Source organism: Erythrolamprus reginae, chromosome 5 (genome assembly GCF_031021105.1).
Source record: "Erythrolamprus reginae isolate rEryReg1 chromosome 5, rEryReg1.hap1, whole genome shotgun sequence".
NCBI classification, from domain to species: domain Eukaryota; kingdom Metazoa; phylum Chordata; class Lepidosauria; order Squamata; family Dipsadidae; genus Erythrolamprus; species Erythrolamprus reginae.
In genome coordinates this window covers 9283002-9308232 of record NC_091954.1, presented here as the reverse complement: position 1 = coordinate 9308232, position 25231 = coordinate 9283002, and the positions used below count along the sequence as shown (strand labels likewise).

The following is a 25231-nucleotide window of genomic DNA, read 5'->3' as shown; positions in this document are numbered from 1 at the left end:
ACTAGCGTACCATGCATAATTTTTTATAAGCCTAGGGGGAGGGAACATGTCCACAGAGGTGGGTTTTAAGGAGCTTACGAAAGGCTAGGAGGGTGGGGGCAACTCTGATATCTGGGGGGAGTTGGTTCCAAAGGGTCGGGGCCGCCACAGAGAAGGCTCTTCCCCTGGGTCCCGCCAAACGACATTAACTAAATAAATAAATATTTATTACACTCCAACTATAGCACGGGAGGGCTTATGGCCACAGATGGCTATTTTTTTTGTCTTGTCATCATCAAGTGATCAAGACTGAAAGCAGATTGTTAAATACTTGCAAACCTCAAGCGAGAGACTGCTGGTCTCCCAAATAGGTGGCAGTTGGTAAGATGGGGAATAAGACCACCTTCACTTAGTGGAATTAAGTTGCAACTAATACGGCAGAACTCTGCTTGCGGTCTTAACGCCTCTGACAATCACTAATCTAAAATGACAGTAGTGTCAACCCAAAGAGGCATGGAAGGGATTATGCTCTGGGGTAGAGCCTGTATCATGCAATTAATATAAATAGTGTTAATAAAAAGTGGGGACTCCTCTTTAAAGTGGGAATAGATAGAGAAAGACATCCACTCATAGCACTGTTAAGTGTTTTTGTAAAATGTGTGTTAAGTGTTTTTGTAAAATGTGTGAAATAGACACACACACACATTTATACATAGTGTTCCCCTCGATTTTCGCGGGTTCAAACTTTGTGAAAAGTCTATACCACGGTTTTTCAAAAATATTAATTAAAAAATACTTTGCGGGTTTTTTCCCTATACCACGGTTTTTCCTGCCCGATGATGTCATATGTCATCGCCAAACTTTCATCTGCCTTTAATAAATATATATTTTTAATAAACTTTAATAAATAAACATGGTAAGTAATGATCTAAATGGTTGCTAAGGGAATGGGAAATTGCAGTTTAGGTGTTTAAAGTGTTAAGGGAAGGCTTGGGATACTGTTCATAGCCAAAAATAGTGTATTTACTTCCGCATCTCTACTTTGCGGAAATTCAACTTTCGCGGACGGTCTCGGGGACTCATCCCACGCAAAAATCGAGGGAACACTGTATACACATATATGTAGGTCTTGGCATATTTGGGTCTTTTCCCATATAAGATTGATAGAATCTTGGAGACGTTTCGAAGAGGTCCTACTCGTCATCTTCAGGCTGGTGTTTTCCACTTCGTCCTAACAAAGCGTGGTCGGAGTTGCTGCCTTTCTATAAATGTTGGTGGTGGGTGTGGAGTGCTTGATTAATTGCTGTAAGCGGGTTGGTTGGCTGTGTTATAACATCTTGTTTCGTTGATGGGGTAACACCTTGAGTAGTTGATACGGTTGATGTTTGTAGATTAGTTGATGTTTGCAGATTAGGGGTGACATCCTGAGTAGTTATAACAGTGAAAAAAAATCTGTGAACACACCCACACACGCACACACATATTTGGTGGCCTGTTTCTTTCACACTTCTCTGGAGGAACTGATAGCATCTGTTGTGAATGCACTTAACTGGACATAAAGCCTACTGGCTGGGGAATTGTGGGAATAGAAGTCAACATATCTTTTACTTGCTAAGTTTGAAAAACACTAGTTATTATTTATTATTTTATTATTATTTATTAAATGTATATGCCACCCCTCTCCGAAGACTCAAATGAATATCTTCATTTCCATTACTTCCTGGTACAGTAGTGCACCTAGATACGAGCTGCTCCACATGCGAGTATTCCAAGTTACGAGCTGAGACGCGAGCAAAATTTCTGTTCGACACCCGAGCTCAAATTCGGGATACGAGCCGAGCGTCCACTAGGTGGCACAAGAATTCCATTTTTTCCAGTTATCTCAGCGCGGAAAGCCAAATCTAAATGCATTCGTTCAAGATACAAATTGATCGACATACGAGCTCGGCTCTGGCACGAATTAAACTCGTATGTCGAGGTACCACTGTAGTTCCTTCCGAGGATAAGTAGCAATTTAATAACAATAGAAACATAGAAACATAGAAAACTGACGGCAGAAAAAGACCTCATGGTCCATCTAGTCTGCCCTTATACTATTTCCTGTATTTTATCTTACGATGGATCTATGTTTATCCCAGGCATGTTTAAATTCAGTTACTGTGGATTTACCAACCACGTCTGCTGGAAGTTTGTTCCAAGCATCTACTACTCTTTCAGTGAAATAATATTTTCTCACGTTGCTTTTGATCTTTCCCCCAGATATGCTACAGCCATTTGAATGGTAAGCTCTCAAAGCCAACACCCCTCTAACCTCATTGAAAAACAAACCACTTTCTAATGCAACTTTGTGTTTTAATTTTTGGTTTTTACCATTGCCTTTTTTAATGTATGCGGTCCAGAATCTCAAATCATTCTAAAAATCACGTATAAGTAAATAAATAAAATGCATTAACTGACCAAAGAATCTAAACACGATTTTCATGGAAGAAATCCAACCATCTCGACAATATGAGATTATAAAACTATTTATTCTTGCACATTCCCAAGGGCTATCTGACTGCAATTAAGATTATTTCTAGTTCTTTTTAAACTAATTTAGAGACACAATTAAGTGCCTGAAGAGTTTCTTTTGAAATATATGCAAAACAGAGAAATTATCTTTGTAATGGAGGATTCTGTAATTTTTAAAAATATTTACTTTTAACTGAAGAATTTCTTTACTGTCTAGTTCAAATATAATTCTGTCCTACTCTGCTATTATATCATTTATACCGTGGCAAAATCATCCTTTATTTAGAATCTTTAAACATTAACCAGTCTATCTTATTATTGATACAGTTCAAGCATTTTTACTGACAGATTCACTTCCTGATGGATGTTTCCTTTTTTTTTTTGTAGATCGTGCATTTTTCCAGTAGATGAAATAAATGTACATGTATTTCTAATTATTTCATAAGCAATTCATTGTATCACTTAAACAAATGTTTACAAATAAAGACTCTGAAATCAAATATATGCTACCTGCTACTACTTAAACCCATTAATTATCTTTATAAAGTCCAAGTTACTTCTCTCTATAAAACATCAAGCTATTTAAAAATGCAGGATGGATAATCAAGGCTTTGTTAGAAATTTTTAGTTTCCTATTACCTGAATCACCTCAACACTTACATTGAATCCAAGGATGCTTTGAGTTTACTATTCCGTTTTTGATATATCTTTCTGTTGGAAGACTTCTAAAATAATATAATTCTGCACATTCAAAATTAGTATCATCCTACACTTTTAACATTAGTCATGTTAGAATGGAAGAGTGTTTCTAAGGATCCAGATATTTAGTTTTGCTACAAAGTTTGATTTCCAGAGGTAGATAAACACAGGCAGCTGAAAATCTGCTCATCTAATTTTGAGACATCTTGATATATCAAAGTCTCAACATTATTTGTTAGGATATATAATTATAATCCAATTAGCATCAAGAAGCAGAAACTTTAAAAAACAAATTAGTCTATTGGCCCACGGGGAGCAGATGTCACCCTACAAGGTTCACTCTGCTAAAATAGATTAGATTTACATTATAATTTAAACACAGTATTCCAGAATCTCTCAATTCAATGATCAATGATAAAATTCACACTTTAAAATTATTAATCAGAAAAATTCAGTTCATCTGTGTTAAGTAGGAATTTATTCTCCGGATTTTCATCAAAAAACAGAGATAAAAATTTGCTGCTTATTCTCGGCACAAGTATATTAAGGTCTAATGCAGCGGTCCCCAAAGTACGGCCCGCGGGCCGCATGCGGCCCACTGAGGCCATTTATCCGGCCCACGGGTGAGTGACACAACACAGTATTCCATCTAATTTTCTATGAATAAAATGCGGTATTTTGTTAGTAACTAATATCAATCATCAAAAAAGTTGCAAAAGTTTTTTTTCCCCTAATTTTGTCATCCAGTTACATTCATTTTCTTTTAATTAAATTCCCTCCTTAATGTTCCTTCAAAAAGTACACCAATTATATTTCTAACTTATTAACCATTATGCCAAAGTGCTTCCTTCTTTCTTTATACATTTTCCATAAGCCAAGAAAACCTACAATGAGATGTTAACAAAAGAAAATTAAAAACAAAGCATAAACATACAGTGATGCCTCGTCATACAAACTTTTCGAGATACAAACCCGGGGTTTAAGATTTTTTTGCCTCTTCTTACAAACTATTTTCACCTTACAAACCCACCGCTGCCGCTGGGATGCCCCGCCTCCGGACTTCCGTTGCCACCCATTTTTTCCCGCCCAGCGAGGGGAGCCCCAGTGAATTGCAACATCGCAAAAACACAGAGGTCCGGAGGTGTTTTTCCAATGCTGCAATTTCACTGATGCTCCCTTCGCTCGGAAACCCCACCTCTGGACTTCCGTTGCCAGTGAAGCACTCGTTTTGCCATGCTGGGATTCTCCTGCAGCATCGCAAAAACACAGAAGTCCGGAGGTGGGGTTTCCCATGGAGGGGAGCCTCAGGGGAATCCCAGCAGCACAAAAACGGCCGCTTCATCTGGCAAAAGGGGTGAATTTTGGGCTTGCACACATTAATTGCTTTTCCACTGATTCCTATGGGAAACATTGTTTCGTCTTACAAACTTTTCACCTTAAGAACTTCATCCCGGAACCAATTAAGTTTGTAAGACGAGGTATCACTGTATATGAATTTCAGACTTCTCCCCCCCCCCCCTTTAAATAGTACGTTCCCATTTTGTTTTTTACTTTAAAATTGAGATCCTCTTCCCCCCTAGGCCTTTACAATTCTATGCATGGTATGTATGTATGTATGTTTGGTTTTTATATTAATTGATTTTTAATCATCAATACCAAATTACTATTGTACACTGTTTTATTGTCGCTGTTAGCCGCCCCGAGTCTCTGGAGAGGGGCGGCATACAAATCCAATAAATAAATAAATAAAATAAGGTATGTGCAGTGTGCATAGGGATTTGTTCATAGTTTTTTTTCATAGTCCGGCCCTCCAACAGTCTGAGGGATAGTAAACTGGCCCCCTGTGTAAAACGTTTGGGGACCCCTGGTTTAATGAGTTGGTTCCCTCTACCCGAGTGGGCAAAACCACGAGGGTTAAAATCCAGGGAGAGGGTGGCTTACCTGAATTGGAACTCGACTGGCTATCCTGGGAATAGCTCTCGTTTCCATCCGAAATGGATTGTTGCGAAGAAGTGGCAACGGAGGATTGGATTCTTTTTCTATTGACTTTCCGCTCCAACAGCCGTTCTTCGTCATCGTCCTCGCTTTCGCTCAGGTCATCGAAACCAAAGTATTTAATTTTGTAATTGGAGCCCCCAGAGGTTCTGGACCCGCCTTCGCCACCCCCGCCTTCGTCGTGGTCATCGAAGCCAAAAAATTCTAACTTGACGTCTTTCTTGGATTTGGTATTGCTAGGCCGGAACCGAGTCGTCGTCTTGGCCGTGGCGATGTCGGCTTTCTTCCGCAAGCGGCCCGCTTCCCCCAGGTCGGTGGGGGCGGCTGCGGCGAACTCATCCATGCGGTCCATGGTGTCTTGGATGGTCACGTTGCAAACGGACAAGCAGGACGGGTGGAGAACCGTGTAGTCTCTAGTCCTTCCCGTGCCTTTAAAACTGGTCCCGCTACTTAGAGCAACCTTCCTCACTGGGTTCACACCGTCTGCACTGTTTGCTTTGGCCAGAGGTTGAAGGGTGCCATCCAGCAGCTTATCAAAATTCGACATTCCCTGCAGTTTTGTTTTGCTTGCTCTACAGTATGTCCGACAGTTACTCGGCCTGAGAACAGATTGCATCAGTTCTTCATTCATGGCTTCCTTTGGGCCCTCCATTTCTTCCTTGACGAGCTCTTCGTCAAACCCTAATATATATTCTCCTCTTTGGGCCTCCTCGTTGTCATCTTCCCAATCGTATAACCCGGTTATTAGCGACCCTTTATTATGGGATATGTCGGAGGGAGAGTCTCTGTTGGCAATGTGGCAATCCCAAGAGTCATGCGATTCCTTGAGTTCAATGTTGTATCCAGAGATTTCCACTATTTGAGCATTAATGCTGTTGTCTTCGGCGTTCTTGTAGAGGAAATGGCTGTTCTCATTGTCCTCGGGATAATTCAGAGCAGTATCTGGAAAATAAAAAACAGTGAAAGAAATATATACCTGACACTTCAAATCAAAGTGAGTTTAATAGCATTTTTCATCCACGGGTTATAAAAGCGGGTGTTTTTTGTAAATAGCGTCTTCCCTATTTTGGCATGTTTGACGTAAATACTCTGCATCTTGTTTACAGCATTTTCAGTAAACAAGATAATAACTGAAGGAAACAGTCGCGTCGAGGAAGAAAAACACATTTTCTTCTATCCTTCCAAGGTGAGTAAAATGAGAACCCAATATGCTGACTCCGTAAACCACTTTCAGAGGGCTGTAAAGCACTATCTCCAGGACCGCCTTCTGCCGCACGAATCCCAGCGACCGATTAGGTCCCACAGAGTGGGCCTTCTCCGGGTCCCGTCAACTAAACAATGTCGTTTGGCGGGACCCAGGGAAAGAGCCTTCTCTGTGGCGGCCCCGACCCTCTGGAACCAACTCCCCCCAGAGATTAGAATAGCCCCCACCCTTCTTGCCTTTCGTAAGCTTCTTAAAACCCACCTCTGTCGTCAGGCATGGGGGAATTAAGATATTAATTTCCCCCCCTAGGCTTCTACAATTTATGTATGGTACGTTTGTATGTATGATTGGTTTTAAAATAAGGGTTTTTAGCTACTCTAGTATTGGATTGTCGTATGTTGTTTTTACCAGTTGTTAGCCGCCCTGAGTCTACGGAGAGGGGCGGCATACAAATCTAATAATATGAATAAATGAATAAAATGAACTATAAAGCGGTATATAAGTCTAAGTGCTATTGCTTCTGCCCAAGGAAGATAAAGTTTTGGGGGGAAATACCTCAGTAAAATGACATTTTCTAGCTATTTATGTGCAAGAGCCAACAAAGCTTCATGTTACACTGGGAACGCTCTCTCAGCTCAGCCTACTATGCAGGAGAGCGTTTGAGGGATATTAATCTTAGATATTAGCAGTGTTCCAATATTTGAGGGGCTGCCACAAACGGGGGGGCAACCCCTCCGAAGCACCTGAAGACAGGTGCACCTGACGATACTCCAAAGGGCCTGAATACAGGGCAAGAAACAATGGATGGAAACTAATCAAGGAGGGAAAACAACCTAGAAGTAAGAAGAAATTTCCTGAGAGTGAGAACAATCAATCACTGGAACAGCTTGCTTGCAGAAGTTTAGGTGCTTCATCACTGGTTGCTTTACAACTTACCTCAGGGACCGCCTTCTGCTGCACGAATCCCAGCGACCAGTTAGGTCCCACAGAGTGGGTCTTCTCCGGGTCCCGTCAAACAAACAATGTCGCTTGGCAGGACCCAGGGGAAGAGCCTTCTCTGTGGCGGCCCCGGCCCTCTGGAACCAACTCCCCCCAGAGATTAGAATAGCCCCCACCCTCCTTGCCTTTCGTAAGCTGCTTAAAACCCACCTCTGCCGCCAGGCATGGGGAAACTGAGATACACTTTCCCCCTAGGCCTTTAAAATTTTATGCATGGTATGTTTGTATGTACGATTGGTTTTTTATATACAGTGATCCCTCGAGTTTCGCGATCTCGATGTTCGCTAAACGCTATATCGCGAGTTTTCAACCCGGAAGTAAACTCCACCATCTGCGCATGCGTGCCCTTCCACGCATGCGTAGATGGTGGAGTTTCCCCGCCGGGCAGAGGCTTCCCTGGGTCTTCCCCCTCTTGCCCCGGTAAGGCGTGAGCAACGGCGTGGGCGGGTGGGCGGCACACGCGCGGGGAAACCCCAGGGCCGCTTCTCAGCTGAGAAGCGGCCCCAGCAACAGCGCGGGGGGTGGGCAGCACGCGCGCGCGCGGAGGAAACCCCAGGGCCGCTTCTCAGCTGAGAAGCGGCCCCAGCAACAGCGCGGGGGGCGGGCAGCACGCGCGCGCGCGGGGGAAACCCCAGGGCCGCTTCTCAGCTGAGAAGCGGCCCCAGCAACAGCGCGGGGGGCGGGCAGCACGCGCGCGCGCGGGGGAAACCCCAGGGCCGCTTCTCAGCTGAGAAGCGGCCCCAGCAACAGCGCGGGGGGCGGGCAGCACGCGCGCGCGCGGGGGAAACCCCAGGGCCGCTTCTCAGCTGAGAAGCGGCCCCAGCAACAGCGCGGGGGGCGGGCAGCACGCGCGCGCGGGGGGGGAAACCCCAGGGCCGCTTCTCAGCTGAGAAGCGGCCCCAGCAACAGCGCGGGGGGCGGGCAGCACGCGCGCACGCGGAGGAAACCCCAGGGCCGCTTCTCAGCTGAGAAGGGGCCCCAGCAACAGCGCGGGGGGCGGGCAGCACGCGCGCGCGCGGGGGAAACCCCAGGGCCGCTTCTCAGCTGAGAAGCGGCCCCAGCAACAGCGCGGGGGGCGGGCAGCACGCGCGCGCGCGGGGGAAACCCCAGGGCCGCTTCTCAGCTGAGAAGCGGCCCCAGCAACAGCGCGGGGGGCGGGCAGCACGCGCGCGCACGGGGGAAACCCCAGGGCCGCTTCTCAGCTGAGAAGCAGCCCCAGCAACAGCGCGGGGGGCGGGCAGCACGCGCGCGCGGGGGGGGAAACCCCAGGGCCGCTTCTCAGCTGAGAAGCGGCCCCAGCAACAGCGCAGGGGGCGGGCGGCACGCGCGCGGACAAGCAGCAGCAGCGAGGCGGCGGGGAAACCCAATCTTCGGCTCCTCGCTGCTGCTGTGGAAATAAAAACACCATCTGCGCATGCGCAGATGGTGTTTTTACTTCCGCACCGCTACTTCGCGACAAATCGATCATCGCGAGGGGTCCTGGAACGGAACCCTCGCGATGATCGAGGGATCACTGTAATGGGTTTTTAACTGTTTATAGTATTGGATTATTGTTATATACTGTTTTATTACTGTTGTTAGCCGCCCCGAGTCTGCGGAGAGGGGCGGCATACAAATCCAATAAATAAATGAATGAATGAATGAATGAATGAATGAATGAATGAATGAATGAATGAATAAACAAACAAACTATGTATCCAGAATGGTAGAGGATCTCCTGCTTCAGCAGGAAGTGGACCAAAGACCTCCAAGATCATTTCCAACTCTGTTGTTCTGTTATATAGGTACATACCACATAAAAATACTGCTATTAACGATGTATATTTGTCAGTCATTTCAGATGTTACTGAAAGCCATATAGGCAGTTCTAGATCAGTGGTGCCGAACCTATGGCATGGGTGCTACAAGTGGCATGAGGAATCATATCTGTTGGCACGCAAACCGTTGCCCTAGCTCAGCTCCAATGTGCATGTGAGTGCCGGCCAGCTGATTTTTGGGTTACACGGAGGCTCTTGGAGGACAATTTTGGCTTTCAGAGAGCCTTCAGGGGGATGGAGGAGGATGTTTTTAATAATAATAATAATAATAATAATAATAATAATAATAATAAGAAGAAGAAGAAGAAGTAGTAGTAGTAGTAGTAGTAGTAGTAGTAGTAGTAATAGTAGTATTAGTAGTAGTAGTTTTTACCCACCCCTGGCTCCTGGGAAGCCTTTGGAGCCTGGGAAGAGCGAAACACAAGCTTACTGGGCCTACCAGAAGTTGAGAAACAGGCCATTTCCGGCCTCCAGAGGGACTCCGGGGAAGGGGGGAGTTGTTTTCACCTTCCCAGACATTGAATTATAGGTGTGGGCACTCACACATGCCCGATAGCACACGCGCATGCACTTCCAGCACCAGAGGGAAAAAAGGTTTGCCATCACTGTTCTAGACTTACAAACGTAATTGAACCTGGAATTACGGCTGTAAATTGTGGTCATTAAGTAGGTCACCATGGGACTGTGACTTGATTTTACAACCTTTTTACAACTTAACTGAGTGTCCCAGGTCACCCAGCCAGCTTTTATGACTAAGGTGGAACTAGAATTCACAGCCTTCCGGTTTCCAGCCTAGTAAGGGGCAAAGTGTCTCTCATATACAGTAGTACCTCTAGATACGAGCTGCTCCACATGCGAGTATTCCAAGTTACAAGCCACGAGGGAAGAGAAATTTCTGTTCCAGACCCAAGCTCAAATTCGGGATACGAGCCGAGCGTCCACTAGGTGGCGCAAGAATCCTTGCTTCTGGTTATCTCAGAGGGGAAAAACAAAGTCTAAAGCCATTTGTTCCAGATACGAGTTGTTCGACATACAAGCTCCCTTCTGGAACGAATTAAACTCCTATCTCGAGGTACTACTGTACTGTGAAATCTAAGAGCCATTTTATCCATTTTCTTCCTTATAAGATTAATTAACTCTAAGTAGTTCTGGATTTACAACAGTTCATTTAGTGATTGTTCAAAATTGTGTCATCATTTTTCACACTTGCAACCATCGCAGCAGCCCCATGGTCAAAATTCAGGTGCTTGGCAACTGACTGGTATTTATGACAGTTGCAGTGTCCAGGGGCTCATGACAAGCCAAGTCGATGGGGAAACCAGTTTTCCCTTGCTAATTTACCAACTGAAGTGATCCACCTAACAACTGCGACAAGGAAAGTCGTAAAATAGGACAAAACTCACTTAGCAACACTGTACAGCTAAAACAGTTCTCAGGGTGATGTACCACAAAACCACAAACGACTGAATTGTGACACATTGGGAAATACTTAGAAGGGGAAACTCTTATATGAGCAAAAATGTCTTCTATTTGTATACGTACACTTAAATAATGCTCAAAAAAATAAATAAAGGGAACACTTAAACAACACAATATAACTCCAAGTAAATCAAACTTCTGTGAAATCAATCTCTAAAACCCTGATGGCCCCCTCTCCCGTGACATACAATTCTTAATATTCAAAAAGTGAACTCCTACTCACCCACAGGAAGCCTAAAAAGGCCATTAACTTGGTTTAAACAAGGTTCCAATTGCCATTAAAAATCAAATTGCTCCCCTACATAGGGAACCCCTGATTTACATGTTTTGCAAAGGGACAAAGATAAGCCTGGATTCCCTTCAGTTTCACTTATTCTTTATGAAACAGTGACTTGAACTGCATAATGTATTATAGGAACAACAAAATGGCAGCTGTATTTTTATTTCCAGTTCCTTGTCTAGTGAGCCTCCCCACGCAACATCCTTTAAAAAACAAAACAAAACCAGGCACACAATGGAACAATATTTTCAGTAAATTGTCCACTATTGCTCTAAATTAGATTTTTCCTGGTGGTGTACTATTAGCAATCTTGACCCCAAATACATCTAGTTTGGACTGGGTTTTGACCCAACAGTTACGACTTCCTATTTGCTTATATCAAAGCTTACATACCCTGTTTTCCCCAAAATAAAACATCCCTGACAATAAGCCCAATCGGGCTTTTGAGTGCATGGCAATAAGGCCAAGCGCTTATTTCAGGGTTCAAAAAATAAAATAAAATAGGGTCATATTTTCAGGGAAATATAGTACGTACGTACATACATACATACATACATACATACATACATTTTCTATAGCTGCCCATCTCAGCCAATGATTCTGGATGGCTTGCATTTCAAAAAACATGTCATAATTAAAATACTACAATTTTCTTTTACAATATTAGCTGCATTCACCATAGTAACCTCAATTTTCCAAGTCTGAAAATCCCTGCTGAAGTTCTTAATTCCATGAGGGGGAAGGCTGGGAGGAGGAGGGATTAACTACAATAAATTATTTGCTCCCTTTTACACAGGGTGGTTACTTCTCATTTATAATTCCAGATCACTTATGAGAAAATAAAAATATTGGGCCCAATTTCCTAACATTTGGTTTTGTTGCAACTCAGATTTGGAAGAAACAGCATTACAAAGTACTGTACCTCGTTTACAGCAATGTGGTTTTGAACTGATAGACTAATGTTTGTATCAGAAGGGAAACATTAAGAAAACACCTCCCAACTATAACTCAAGAATACGGTGCAACAACGCACTATCCAAAAAGACAGGAGGTGTGATAAAACTCATTGTGATGCTTTTGAACATTAGATATTTCCAGACAGAGCAGAAAACCTGAACTCTATTTTCTTTTTTAAAGAGGAGTATCTGCCATGGATAGATAAAATGATATATCGGGCAACAGTGGCCATCGGTATAGGACAGTATTGTAAATGATAACAGCTGCATAATGTGCATGGTTAAAAAAAGGTAGCAAAAGTTGCACATCACCCTAAACCAGTTTAGTGGAACTTAGATAAGCCACAAATCTCCTATTGTCCATTTTCTTCGGTAGTTCTTGCTTTTCTGATTAAATTTCAGATGGTTATTTTGTTAGATGTTAGCTACGGTTAATGTTAAAAAGCTTTAATAATTTTCCAACTTGTTTGGATTAACACACTAAATAACATATACTTAACATGCTAAGCGTTTTATCAGTACAGACACTGACCATAATTTAAGCTTTTAATCTCCTAGCCACACAGAAGAGAGAGAGGCAGTGAAGCATTGTTCACTGTGGCTCATTTGGGTGGCAAAAAACTATGGTCTAATACAGAGGTCCAAACCTGGCAACTTTAAGACTTGTGGACTTCAATTCCCAGAAAAGTTTGGGGACTCTAATATGACATACAAGTACATACTTACTTACTTACTTACTTACTTACTTACTTACTTACTTACTTACTTACTTACTTACTTACTTACTTACTTACTTACTTACTTATTGGATTTGTATGCCACCCCTGTCCGCAGACTCGGGGCGGCTAACAACAGCAATAAAACAGCATATAATAATAATCCAATACTAAAATAGTTAAAAACCCTTATTATAAAACCAAACATACGTACAGACATACCATGCATAAAATTGTAAAAGCCTAGGGGGAAAGCGTATCTCAATTCCCCCATGCCTGGTGGCAGAGATGGGTTTTAAGCAGCTTACGAAAGGCAAGGAGGGTGGGAGCAATTCTAATCTCTGGGGGGAGTTGGTTCTAGAGGGCCGGGGCTGCCACAGAGAAGGCTCTTCCCCTGGGTCCCACCAAGCAACATTGTTTAGTTGACGGGACCCGGAGAAGACCCACTCTGTGGGACCTTACTGGTCGCTGGGATTCGTGCAGCAGAAGGCAGTCCCTGAGATAATCTGGCCCGGTGCCATGAAGGGCTTTATAGGTCATAACCAACACTTTGAATTGTGACCGGAAACTGATCGGCAACCAATGCAGACTGCGGAGTGTTGGTGTAACATGGGCATATTTGGAAAAGCCCATGATAGCTCTCGCAGCTGCATTCTGCACGATCTGAAGTTTCCGAACAATCTGATGCTCAAGCAAAATGCCTTTAAATCTTACAAAAAGTGGGAACGGAAAAGAAAACCCTTTAAAAAAAAAAATAGCCCTCCAACAATATTATGTCTACTAGCTGAAGTGCAAGGTGGTGAGGACACAAATTTGTTTTAAATGCCACAGGTTTCTAGGACCCAGAAAGAAACCCAAACAATTTCTTCACTCGTAGCTATGAAATACCATACCTGAACCTTGCTTAATTTTATAAATATACGTGTTTGTTACCATAATTTAACTATAGACGCAGGCACATGCCTCCTGTATTAAGAGTTGTTATTTTACCAAGGATTTCAGGAATCCAGATGACTATTACTCTGTGGGATTTCACCTGAGTAAGTAAACACCATATGTTTTTCTTCCAATTCCTGAGCAGGTGGATTTCACTAATGAATAGTATTATTACCCTATGATTTTCACCCGAAGCTTGACTTCTATTAAAACCTTCAATTTTGTATCCTTTTTTTTTCCAAGGCTCAGTATTTTCAAAAACCAACACACACACAAACACACACTGTCTGTGTCCATACACACCCACAGATACACAGAGTTCTATATTAACATTTCATATGTAATTTAAAACAGTTGGACGTTTACACCAAGAGAACAAAATATGCCTCTTTTTCCCCCCCTACTTAATTCCTGCATTAACTTACTTTTATTCACAGGTGATATTTACATGTTGTAGCACTTGTTATATCCCTATCCTACCCCATGGGTAGAAAAGTACCCACTTTCAAGACAGAGCAGAAGGCCATTACAATTACATTTCTATTCTACTTCCAATATGCGCAGTTCTTTTAAGAAACTGCCTCCAATTAACACACTACTTAAACAGAGATGGTAAGTAATTGAATTTTAATTGTTCCAAAACTGAAAATTTGAAAGCCATTAAGCGGTAATCAGGTACACCCCACAGTTTTACAAAGGTTGCTTAAGGGTAGCCAAAAGCTTTGAGTTTGTTGAAAATGTTATATAAATGCAAATAGTTAGGGAATTTTTAGCATACTAAAGCAATGAAGTTTGATAAGTGTTATTTGTAGATGCAAATGCCTGTAAACAGAATAGGAAGTGGATTAAAACATTGTAGAAAAGATAGCACTCCTGGTAACTTCCTGAAAGCAATTACCAGTACCCAGGATGGATAAAAAATATTTAAAAAATAAAATAAAACCATACTTTTTTATTTCAATTGGATTTTTAAAAATTTATATTTGATTTTTTAATTTTTTTAATCAAATTTATTTTAATAAAATGCTTTGGCATAAAAAAAAATCTATCTAAAGATAGTCTTCTATTTAAGATACATTAATAATTTAGTTCATTCAGCATGAAATGGAATTTAGTTATATAGGATGAGGCTGCATACTCTGCAATATTTACATTTTTGGTCAACTCACTCACTGAATCTGAGCTCTGAAAGCTAAACATGAAACCTTCATTTTATTTGTAAATATAGTGGTACCTCTACTTAAGAATTTAATTAGTTCTGTGACCAGCCTGGGAGATACCCCACTCAGCAGTAGTGACTGCGAAAGAGATCTTGGAGTCTTGGTGGACAATCAACTAAACATGAGTCAGCAATGTGCAGCAGCAGCCAAAAAAGCCAACTCAATCCTAAGCTGCATCAACAGAGGAATACGCTCCAAGACCAGGGAAGTACTAATACCACTCTACTATGCCCTGGTCAGACCCCACCTGGAGTACTGCATCCAATTCTGGTCACCTCACTACAAAAAAGACATTGAAACTCTGGAGAAGGTGCAAAAAAGAGCAACCAAAATGATTAGGGGACTCGAAACCAAGACTTACGAAGAGAGATTGAGAGAACTGGGCATGGACAGCCTAGAAAAAAGAAGGTCTAGAGGGGACATGATAGCAGTTTACAGATACTTGAGGGGTTGCCACGGTGAGGAGGGGGTCTCTTTATTCCCCAGGGCACCAGAGGGCCGGACGAGGAACAATGGTTGGAAGCTGACCGAGGAGAGATTCAACCTGGAAATAAGGAAGAACTTCCTGACGGTCAGAGCGATCAACCAATGGAACTGCCTGCCAGGGGAGGTGGTGAACTCCCCAACTCTGGACACCTTCAAGAGGAGATTGGACTTCCATTTGGCTGGGGTGCTGTAGGGTTTCCTGCTCAGGCAGGGGGTTGGACTCGATGACCTAACGGTCCCTTTCAACTCTATTAATAAATAAATAAAAATACTGTTTATTATTGTTGTGTTGTGAACCACCCAGAGTCTTCGGAGAGGGGCGGCATACAAATCTAATTATTAATTAGAAAAGTTTGCAAGTAGGAATCCATAAGAATCAATGTAAAAGGGAATAATGTGTGCAAACCCATTAGGAAGGAAATGAAAGCTCAAGACTTTGGGTGGCAGGACGAGGAGGAAGAAGAGGATGACAGTCCCTGCCGAAGGAAGGTGAGGTGAGGAGAATAAAAAAAAATCTAAAACTTTAAGGCTTAAAAAAAAAAAGAGGGACTCTGAGGCTGCGAGGAGTATGCGCCTCCCATTCACCCGGCGCGAAGCTACCTCCCATACACTGCACCAGAGAGAGAAACGCAGGGGGAATGGCAGGAAACTGGCCGGGCCTTTATGCCGTTCTCAAATTTCCTTGGAAATTTTTCCAGGCTTGGGCTCTTAAGTAGAAAATGGTTCTTAAGAAGACGCAAAAAAAATCTTGAACACCCGGTTCTTATCTAGAAAAGTTCTTAAGTAGAGGCGTTCTTAGGTAGAGGTACCACTATAATAATATTAAAGATTCTAACTACCAGCAGGAATGAGTCCTTGGATCCAAATAGGAGTCTTCGATCCAACTAGATCTATAGTAATAGTATTGTTAATATTATAGCAATATTATTGTTTTTTAAACCATCACTGTAGGGGATGGTTCAAAAAAGAGGCCCTGTGCTTGAGTGTATAGCAGATTTTAACGGCTTGGATTAGCAAAATGACTGGGGAAAGAGTAACTGGCTAAAATACTATTTAGAGGTATTGTATTATTTAAAATAATCTTCCTTTAGAAGATAAAGGAAAATATGCCCATTTCAGAACAAAGACCCAGCAATGTTCTTCTATATCAATGGTTCTCAACCTGGGGTTCGGGACCCTTTTGGGGGTCGAATGAATTAGTGACAAATTAGTGAAGATTGGACTTAATCCCTGGATAGTTCAATGGATTTGCAGCTGGCTGAAGCGTAGACATCAGAGAGTTATTGTTAATGGCGAGTATTCTGAGCAGAGTCAGGTTACAAGCAGTGTGCCACAAGGGTCTGTTCTGGGTCCTATTCTTTTTAATATGTTTGTGAGTGACATAGGGGAAGGTTTGGTAGGGAAAGTTTGCCTATTTGCCGATGACTCTAAAGTGTGCAATAGGGTTGATATTCCTGGAGGCGTCTGTAATATGGTAAATGATTTAGCTTTACTAGATAAATGCTCAAAGCAATGGAAACTGCAGTTTAATGTTTCCAAATGTAAAATAATGCACTTGGGGAAAAGGAATCCTCAATCTGAGTATTGTATTGGCAGTTCTGTGTTAGCAAATACTTCAAAAGAAAAGGATTTAGGGGTAATGATTTCTGACAGTCTCAAAATGGGTGAACAGTGCAGTCAGGCGGTAGGGAAAGCAAGTAGGATGCTTGGCTGCATAGCTAGAGGTATAACAAGCAGGAAGAGGGAGATTATGATCCCGCTATATAGAATGCTGGTGAGACCACATTTGGGATACTGTGTTCAGTTCTGGAGACCTCACCTACAAAAAGATATTGACAAAATTGAACGGGTCCAAAGACGGGCTACAAGAATGGTGGAAGGTCTTAAGCATAAAACGTATCAGGAAAGACTTAATGGACTCAATCTGTATAGTCTGGAGGACAGAAGGAAAAGGGGGGACATGATCGAAACATTTAAATATGTTAAAGGGTTAAATAAGGTTCAGGAGGGAAGTGTTTTTAATAGGAAAGTGAACACAAGAACAAGGGGACACAATCTGAAGTTAGTTGGGGGAAAGATCAAAAGCAACATGAGAAAATATTATTTTACTGAAAGAGTAGTAGATCCTTGGAACAAACATCCAGCAGACGTGGTAGATAAATAGTAACTGAATTTAAACATGCCTGGGATAAACATATATCCATTGTAAGATAAAATACAGAAAATAGTATAAGGGCAGACTAGATGGACCATGAGGTCTTTTTCTGCCGTCAGACTTCTATGTTTCTCTATGAATGACCGTTTCACAGGGGTCGCCTAAGACCATGGGAAAAGACAAATTTTGCATGGTGTTAGGAACTAAAACTTCTATTCTGGTGTCTTGGAACATATTTTTACAATCTGGCCAATCAGGCGTTTACAGTGGGGGGGGGGGGTGTCCCTCTGACCTTCCTGCCAATCAGCTTAAAGCTCTGCTGGGAGAATTGGCACTAGACTTATGGTTGGGGGTCACCACAATGTGAGGAATTCTGTTAAGCGGTCATGGCATTAGAAAGGTTGAGAACCACTGCTCTATATTAAACAAAAACAGACTGTGTATAAGTATACAGACCTTGCTGTTCCAGGAAGTAAAAACAACAATAACATTTTGTTTCTCATCCAGATCATGCCAATCCAGCCATTTTGGTAGCCTGCTAGAAGTTCTAACAAGGCATACGCAAGAATACTTTCGTTCCAGAGTAGTTTTGTACATCTCTTCATTACTGAATTGCATTCAGATATCAGAGTTGCCCCCACCCTCCTTGCCTTTCATAAGCTCCTTAAAACCCACCTCTGTCGTCAGGCATGGGGGAATTGAGACTTTCCCTCCCCCTAGGCTTATAAAATTTATGCATGGTATGTTAGTATGTATGATTGGTTTCTAAATTGGGGTTTTAAATTAACTTAAATATTAGATTTGTTTACATTGTATTATTATTGCTGTGAGCCGCCCCGAGTCTGCGGAGAGGGGCGGCATACAAATCTGATAAATAAATAAATAAATAATTTTCATATCATGTTAGGATTATGCACTCTAACTGATAGATCAAGTATAAGATTGGAAGCATGAGTATTTTCAACCCATACAAGATGTGTAAATTAGAAAGATGTTGATTCTGTACTAGTGCTACAGGATATATATATTATGTTGAACGTGCGGCCTTTTATATGGATTTCTTAACTTATTATTTATTTATTTATTAATCAGATTTGTATGCCGCCCCTCTCCGCAGACTCGGGGCGGCTCACAGCAATCGCCATACAATGTAAACAAATCCAATATTTAAATTAATTTTAAAACACCACAAGTTAAAACCAATCATACACACTAGCATACCATGCATACATTTTATAAGCCTAGGGGGAAGGAACATGTCAATTCCCCCATGCCTGACAACAGAGGTGGGTTTTAAGGAGCTTATGAAAGGCTAGGAGGGTGGGGGCAACTCTGATATCTGGGGGGAGTTGATTCCAAAGGGTCGGGGCCGCCACAGAGAAGGCTCTTCCCCTGGGTCCCGCCAAACGACATTGTTTAGTTGACGGGACCTGGAGAAGGCCAACTCTGTGGGACCTAACTGGTCGCTGGGAACTTGGGTTCACTTCGCTTAAGGATTAAGGTGGATTTTGATATTGATGCTTTTAACAATAAATTTTACATTTGGTTGTTTAGAAACAGATTAGGGAGACTAATTTGTCAAACATTGTGAAGATTCTCATCTCCTTTATGATTATTATTATTATTATTTATTAGATTTATATGCCGCCCCTCTCCGTAGACTCACAATATGAGCCGTGCCCAAAACCGCCTTCTTCCCTGCCACCACTGTCAAGCACATACCAAATGGAGTGATTCGAATCCGAAAACTAGCACTTGGCAAAGACAATGACTAGCTAGCTAGCTTGCCACAGTGGTCTAATGGTCAACTTTGTGCACAACTACACTACCCGAGCATACCTGGAGCTAGAGGGAGAGCACTGCTGCTTCTGAAGACTTCCTCTGCCGTGTTTCTGGCCGAATTCTTCTCTTTCAAGCCATGCACGGCATTATCATAAGACACAACTTTGCCAGACAAGGTGTCTTCACCAACCAAGGGAGGAAATTTGCTGTTAGACTCAAGTACAGAAGAGAAGTCTCCAGGCTGAGAAGCTTCGAGTGACTCCAGCTGAGCAGAGCCTTTCGCTTGGGACACGTTCTTGGAAGAAACTGGCAAAGATTCTTCATCGCTGTCAAATCCAAATGGATCTCCTATTGCTTCCTCTTCTACTTTGGGTCTCTTAGGGATCTCGGCAATATCTGGTTTGCTGTTGGGCCTCTTCTGGCCTAGCTTGGCCATAAAGGTAGTTTCTCCCCATTTCGTACTAAGAGTGGTCCGTTTGTTTGAAAAAACTTCATCGAATTTTGAATTGCCATTACCACCTTTCCTGCTATATGTCTTCCCAAATCTGGATGTCATTTTGACGCCTGTTTCATATTCTCTGTGGAAAGGGGGGAAAAATGAACATTCGCATATTTCACATTTTAAAATGGTGAACAAAATTTATCTAACTATCTATCTTATCTATCTATCTTATCTATCTATCTATCATCTATCTATCTATCTATCTATCTATCTAACTATCTATCTATCTCTATCTATCTATCTACAGTATCTATCATCTATCTATCTATCTATCTATCTATCTATCTATCTAACTATCTATCTATCTATCATCTATCTATCTATCTATCAGATCTATCTATCTCTATCTATCTATCTATCTATCTATCTATCTATCATCTATCTATTTATCTATCTAACTATCTATCTATCTATCTATCTATCTCTATCTATCTATCCATCTATCATCTATCTATCTATCTATCTATCTATCTATCTATCTATCTATCTATCTAACTATCTATCTATCTATCAGATCTATCTATCTATCTCTATCTATCTATCTATCTATCTATCTATCTATCTATCTATCTAGACTCGGGGCGGCTCACAACATAATAAAACAATTCATAACAAATCTAATAATTTACAATTTAAAATTTAAAATAGTTAAGAAAACCCCATTTTTAAGCAGACATACCTACAAACATACCATACATAAATTATATAGGCCCGGGAGAGATATCTCAATTCCCCCAAGCCTGACGACAAAGCTGGGTTTTGAGGAGTTTACGAAAGGCAAGGAGGGTAGGGGCAGTTATAATCTCTGGGGGGGAGCTGGTTCCAGAGGGTCGGGGCCACCACAGAGAAGGCTCTTCCCCTGGGGCCCGCCAACCGACATTGTTTAGTTGACGGGACCCGGAGAAGGCCGACTCTGTGGGACCTAATGGGTCACTGGGATTCGTGCAACAGAAGGCATTTTGAAGCTGCATTAAGAAAAAAAATCACTCAAGAGGCCATGAAACCATGCAAAATAAAGACATGGTTCTTTACACGTTGCCTGCACAAACAAAACATGCCCAGGAGTTGTTTTGAAGAAGTCTGCTTTCCCCCAAACAGTACAGCATGTATATAAAGAAAATATTGTAAATGATTTTTGGTTGATGTAAAACCAATTTTATCTATGGCTGAAATCATAGAGAAACCACTCTCTATGTATAAATCAATACTGTACTGCAAGATGAAGAGAAGAAAACAGCTGAGGACGAGGGAACTGCTCCACATTTTAATGTCTCTTACAGGTGCAAGTTTTTTATAGTGAATATAAGCCAATTCCATCTGTCGAATTTCATCAACCCTGATACACAGAGAAAACATGTCTTCCCTGCCCCCAAACACTGTGGATATTAATAAGGAACTTGAGAATGTTACATATCATAAGTGACTTTGGTTTTTCATCCAGCATATTTTCACAGATTAAAAATGGACAACTGTTTAGGGCTAGGCTTATAATATCTCAGCCTGATCCTAGAGGGGCATTCTAATGTCTTCACAAACTAGCCTACAATAATGAATGAATTTGGGCCATATAGTTAATGTACAGTTCAAATTGGCTGCCGATCAGTTTCCGGTCACAATTCAAAGTGTTGGTTATGACCTTTAAAGCCCTACATGGCAATGGACCAGATTACCTCTGGGACCGCCTGCTACCGCACGAATCCCAGTGACCGATAAGGTCCCACAGAGTTGGCCTTCTCCGGGTCCCATCGACTAAACAATGTCCGTTTGGCGGGCCCCAGGGGAAGAGCCTTCTCTGTGGTGGCCCCGGCCCTCTGGAACCAACTCCCCCCGGAGATTAGAACTGCCCCCCCACCCTCCCTGTCTTTCGTAAACTACTCAAGACTCATTTATACCGCCAGGCATGGGGGGAGTTGAGATAGCTCTTCCCCCTAGGCCATTACAAGTTATGCATGGTATGCTTGTGTGTATGTTTGGTTTTATAATAGGGGTTTTTAGTTGTTTTTATTATTGGATTGTACATGTTGTGTTTATTATTGTTGTTAGCCACCCCGAGTTTGCGGAGAGGGGCAGCATACAAATCCAATAAATTATTATTATTATTAATTATATTAAATTGTAATGTGATCCCAGGAAGTCAGTAAAGTGATAACTGTGGTAAACAAATCCTGTGAATACAGCCTCTATTTGTTAATACATTATCCCACAAAAATACACCAGGTTATCTCAAAGAGTGTACTGTACTAGACAATTTCTAGGCAATACACTTATGACTGATTATTGACAGACTACAAAGGGAACCACACTTCTTTCACCAGTCCCAACTTAAAAAATGGTCCATGTATAAAACCCATCTTAAGAATACTCAAGACCAAATTTGACCAAAGAGGAAAAACATTAACAAGCTTAACCTAAAGGCATATTTAAATACTTGAATGTTAACTAGATTACAGTATTTACAACACAGAAGATCCAGTTAGACCACTGGCTTAATCTGAAAACACGCCTACAGTATTTATACATTGTAGAGCTTTTCTCAAATCTGAATGCTCCAGATGCATTAAAATACATCAAAAATTTCTATATATTAACATAGCGGGATTGCAGTGGTCTGGAGATATTTCTACAATGTATGTATGTATGTATGTATGTATATATGTATGTATGTATGTTATCAGAACAGGCAAGTCCCAAGAGATCTGTATTGGTATAAGGAACTAACTCTGGCAGATACTGTAGGAACACTGGTGGCATTCATCAACGTATTTTAACGATGGCTGCCAAATGATTTTTCTCACCAAGGAAGTCTACTGCTGGGAGACATGTTCAGCTGTACAGTAGTATTACTGGGAAGAAAACCAAAAACCAAAAATGAACCAGAAGCTGCTGTCATAGACAAGAAATCTACCTACCTCACATGGGCTTATAAGATGTTGATTAACAATGGGTATTTACATTTCGAAACTAAAAAGAGGGGTGAACTCTGAATCCTTCACCTATTCCTCCTTCCCAGGACTTTGATCATACAATCCGAGTCCTGTCCCTTCACTATATCTAACTCCAGTCTGATCCTGCCCCTGATTGAAATTCAGTTTACCTGGTCCTTCTTCCCCCCAAAATGATGTATCTGACAAAGATCCAGTTTGCAGCGGCACTGGCTTTCTCTCACTATATTTAATTCTATCATCCCCACCCTCTCGGTTTTTCACAGGCAGGGATAATTTCAACAAACCCAAGATCAAAAGGGCAAAATCTTCAGTCAGCCTCTGCAGACTTGGCTTTAAGGAAGAGGAAGAGACACACACACACACACACACACAGAGAGAGAGAGAGAGAGAGAGAGAGAGAGAGAGAGAGAGAGAGAGCCTTATTATCTTCCTTTTCTCTCTACAATTATATCTAATTAGACTAGGAAGTTTCAAACTCCCAAACAGCTCAGCAGGAGCCTTACATTAGACAAGCCTCATCTGAAATGACTCCCTTTAACCCACCATTGGGAGAAACCTGGAGTACCTAGAGGGATTTTCCTTCCACCCTCCCTCCCCTCCCTTTCCTTCTTTCCCTCCCTCCTTTCCTTTCCTTCCCTCCCCTTCCTTCTTTCTCTCTCTCCCTCCCTCCCCTTCTCTTCCTTCCTTCCTCTTTCAGTTTTCCTTTGTCGTGGGTATCCTCGGCCAGGCCTCAAACCACCTCAGCCACCGCAAGAAACTTGCCTTGCCTTGCCTTGAATGGACCCAGCATTAAATCTCGCCATATATCCTCAAAAAGCCACGAAAGGCGCATCTGGGAATGCCGCCCCTCCCCTTCCCGTGTTTTTAATTAAATTAATTCTAATTATTATTATTAATGGGGGGGAGAGAAAGACACGGATAATTGGGGGCCTCGAAAGCTCCGCACCCACTCCTTTTCTCTCCGCCCCGCTCTCCCTCCCTCCCAGGGAAAAGGGCCCAGATCAAGGGCAGCCCTTCGTTCGCGATCCGGGCCGGTCCGCCTCCTCGCCGGGGGAGAACCACAGATATGTGTGTATGTGGGTGTGGGTGTCTTCGGGGAGAGGAGGCCACCAGGAAATCCCCGCCTGACGGGCTGATCCGGGCCCCCACCCGGCCATTTCCGCGCCCCCCCCCCCCCCCAGCCGCCTGCGTGGCTTTCCGACAGCAGCGGCTTCCGCTTCCATCCCCGGCCGAGAAGCGGCGTCCCGGACAGGCCGCGCCTGAGGCCCTCCCTTCAGCCCTGAGGAGGCCGGTGAAGGCCGAGGCCTGAGGGAGGGAGTGGGCTGGCTTACCTCAGGAGGCCCGGGAGCAGCGGCGGGCAAGGCCTCCTCAGCCGCCGCCGGGGGCCCGAGCGACCCTCCGCGGCCCGCCTTCAAGGCGGGAGGACGCGGCGTCGCCTCCGCCGCCCCCCTCCGCCGCCGTTTCCTGCGCACCGGGGGGAGGACGACGACGACTACGATGGCGGCGGCGCTGCGAGCAGGGCCCTGGACCATCGCGCCGCCATTTGCCCCCCGCTGCTTCCGTCACGGAGCCCCGCCCCCCGCCCCCCCCACCCCCAACGGAACGGACGCCCGCCAATCCGCGCGCGCCTTACTCAAACCCGCCCGGCGCGCCTGCGCGACGCCTCGCGGCGGGGCGCGGCCGAAGCTGCCAACGCGCATGGGCAGCCCCGGGGGCTGCTAGGAAATGTAGGCGGCGGGGGCGATGTTCTTGTGCTGACTCAGCGCCCGGGGAGGCTGGGAAGACTGTGCTGGCTGCTTTTCCGCACAAATACACACACACACTTGGCTTTAGAGCCGCAGCAGGCGGCTTGATTGGTGGCGTCTCCTCTTTTTTCTCTCCTGGAACTACTTTTTGGCTTCCATATCCAATTGACGCCACTGGGATCTCCTTGTGGTCTCCGACCCAAGTTTATTTTTATTTTATTAGACAGACACAAAACAAGAACAAACATAAAACATAGACAAGGGCTTTTATCTGCCCTGCTCTTTTCAGAAGTTGTTTAGAGTAAAATTTTACATGCATAAATAAAATGTCTAGAAACAATATCTTGTTTACCTAGTACCTCTTTAACAAATGCTCAATTTATTTAATATAATTATCTATTAATTAGCCATTATTTATTTTTCCCTCAATCTTTTGTTCTAACCAATCGTAAACCTTGTCCCAAACTTTATAATATTCTGTTTTTGCTTGATCTTTTAACCTTCTCAGTACATTCTACAATTTTCTTAATTCTTGTGGGATTTCTTCCCCTTTCCATTTTTGTGCAAAAATTATTCTGATATGTATTACCAAATATCTAATTTCTTTTATACAGTTTTTGGAAAATATACCTAATGGAAAAAATTCTGGGGGCTTTTTTATTTCGCATTTTGTAATTTCTTTTAATAATTTCTCAATCATATTAGATTAGATTAGATTTATTGGATTTATATGCCGCCCCTCTCCGTAGACTCGGGGCGGCTCACAACAATGGCAAAAACAGTACATAGTAACAAATCTAATATTTAGCAATCTAAATTACAGTT

General features: G+C 42.8%; 1 protein-coding gene across 2 annotated transcripts in view; it reads right to left on the bottom strand.

The window, feature by feature from the left end:
- Nucleotides 1-24251, bottom strand: part of WAPL (WAPL cohesin release factor) — a 77590-nt gene extending 53339 nt beyond the window's left edge. Inside the window, exons 1-3 of one of the 2 annotated variants that reach the window (XM_070752056.1) lie at nucleotides 23993-24251; nucleotides 19272-19792; nucleotides 5131-6126 (exon numbers count right to left, since the gene is read on the bottom strand). In XM_070752056.1, coding sequence (XP_070608157.1) covers nucleotides 5131-6126; nucleotides 19272-19770 — 1495 coding nt within the window. In that variant the 5' untranslated portion in view covers nucleotides 19771-19792; nucleotides 23993-24251. The remainder of the gene's footprint in view (nucleotides 1-5130; nucleotides 6127-19271; nucleotides 19793-23992) is intronic. The other variant, XM_070752055.1, reaches the window with a different exon arrangement.
- Nucleotides 24252-25231: the final 980 nt, after the last annotated feature.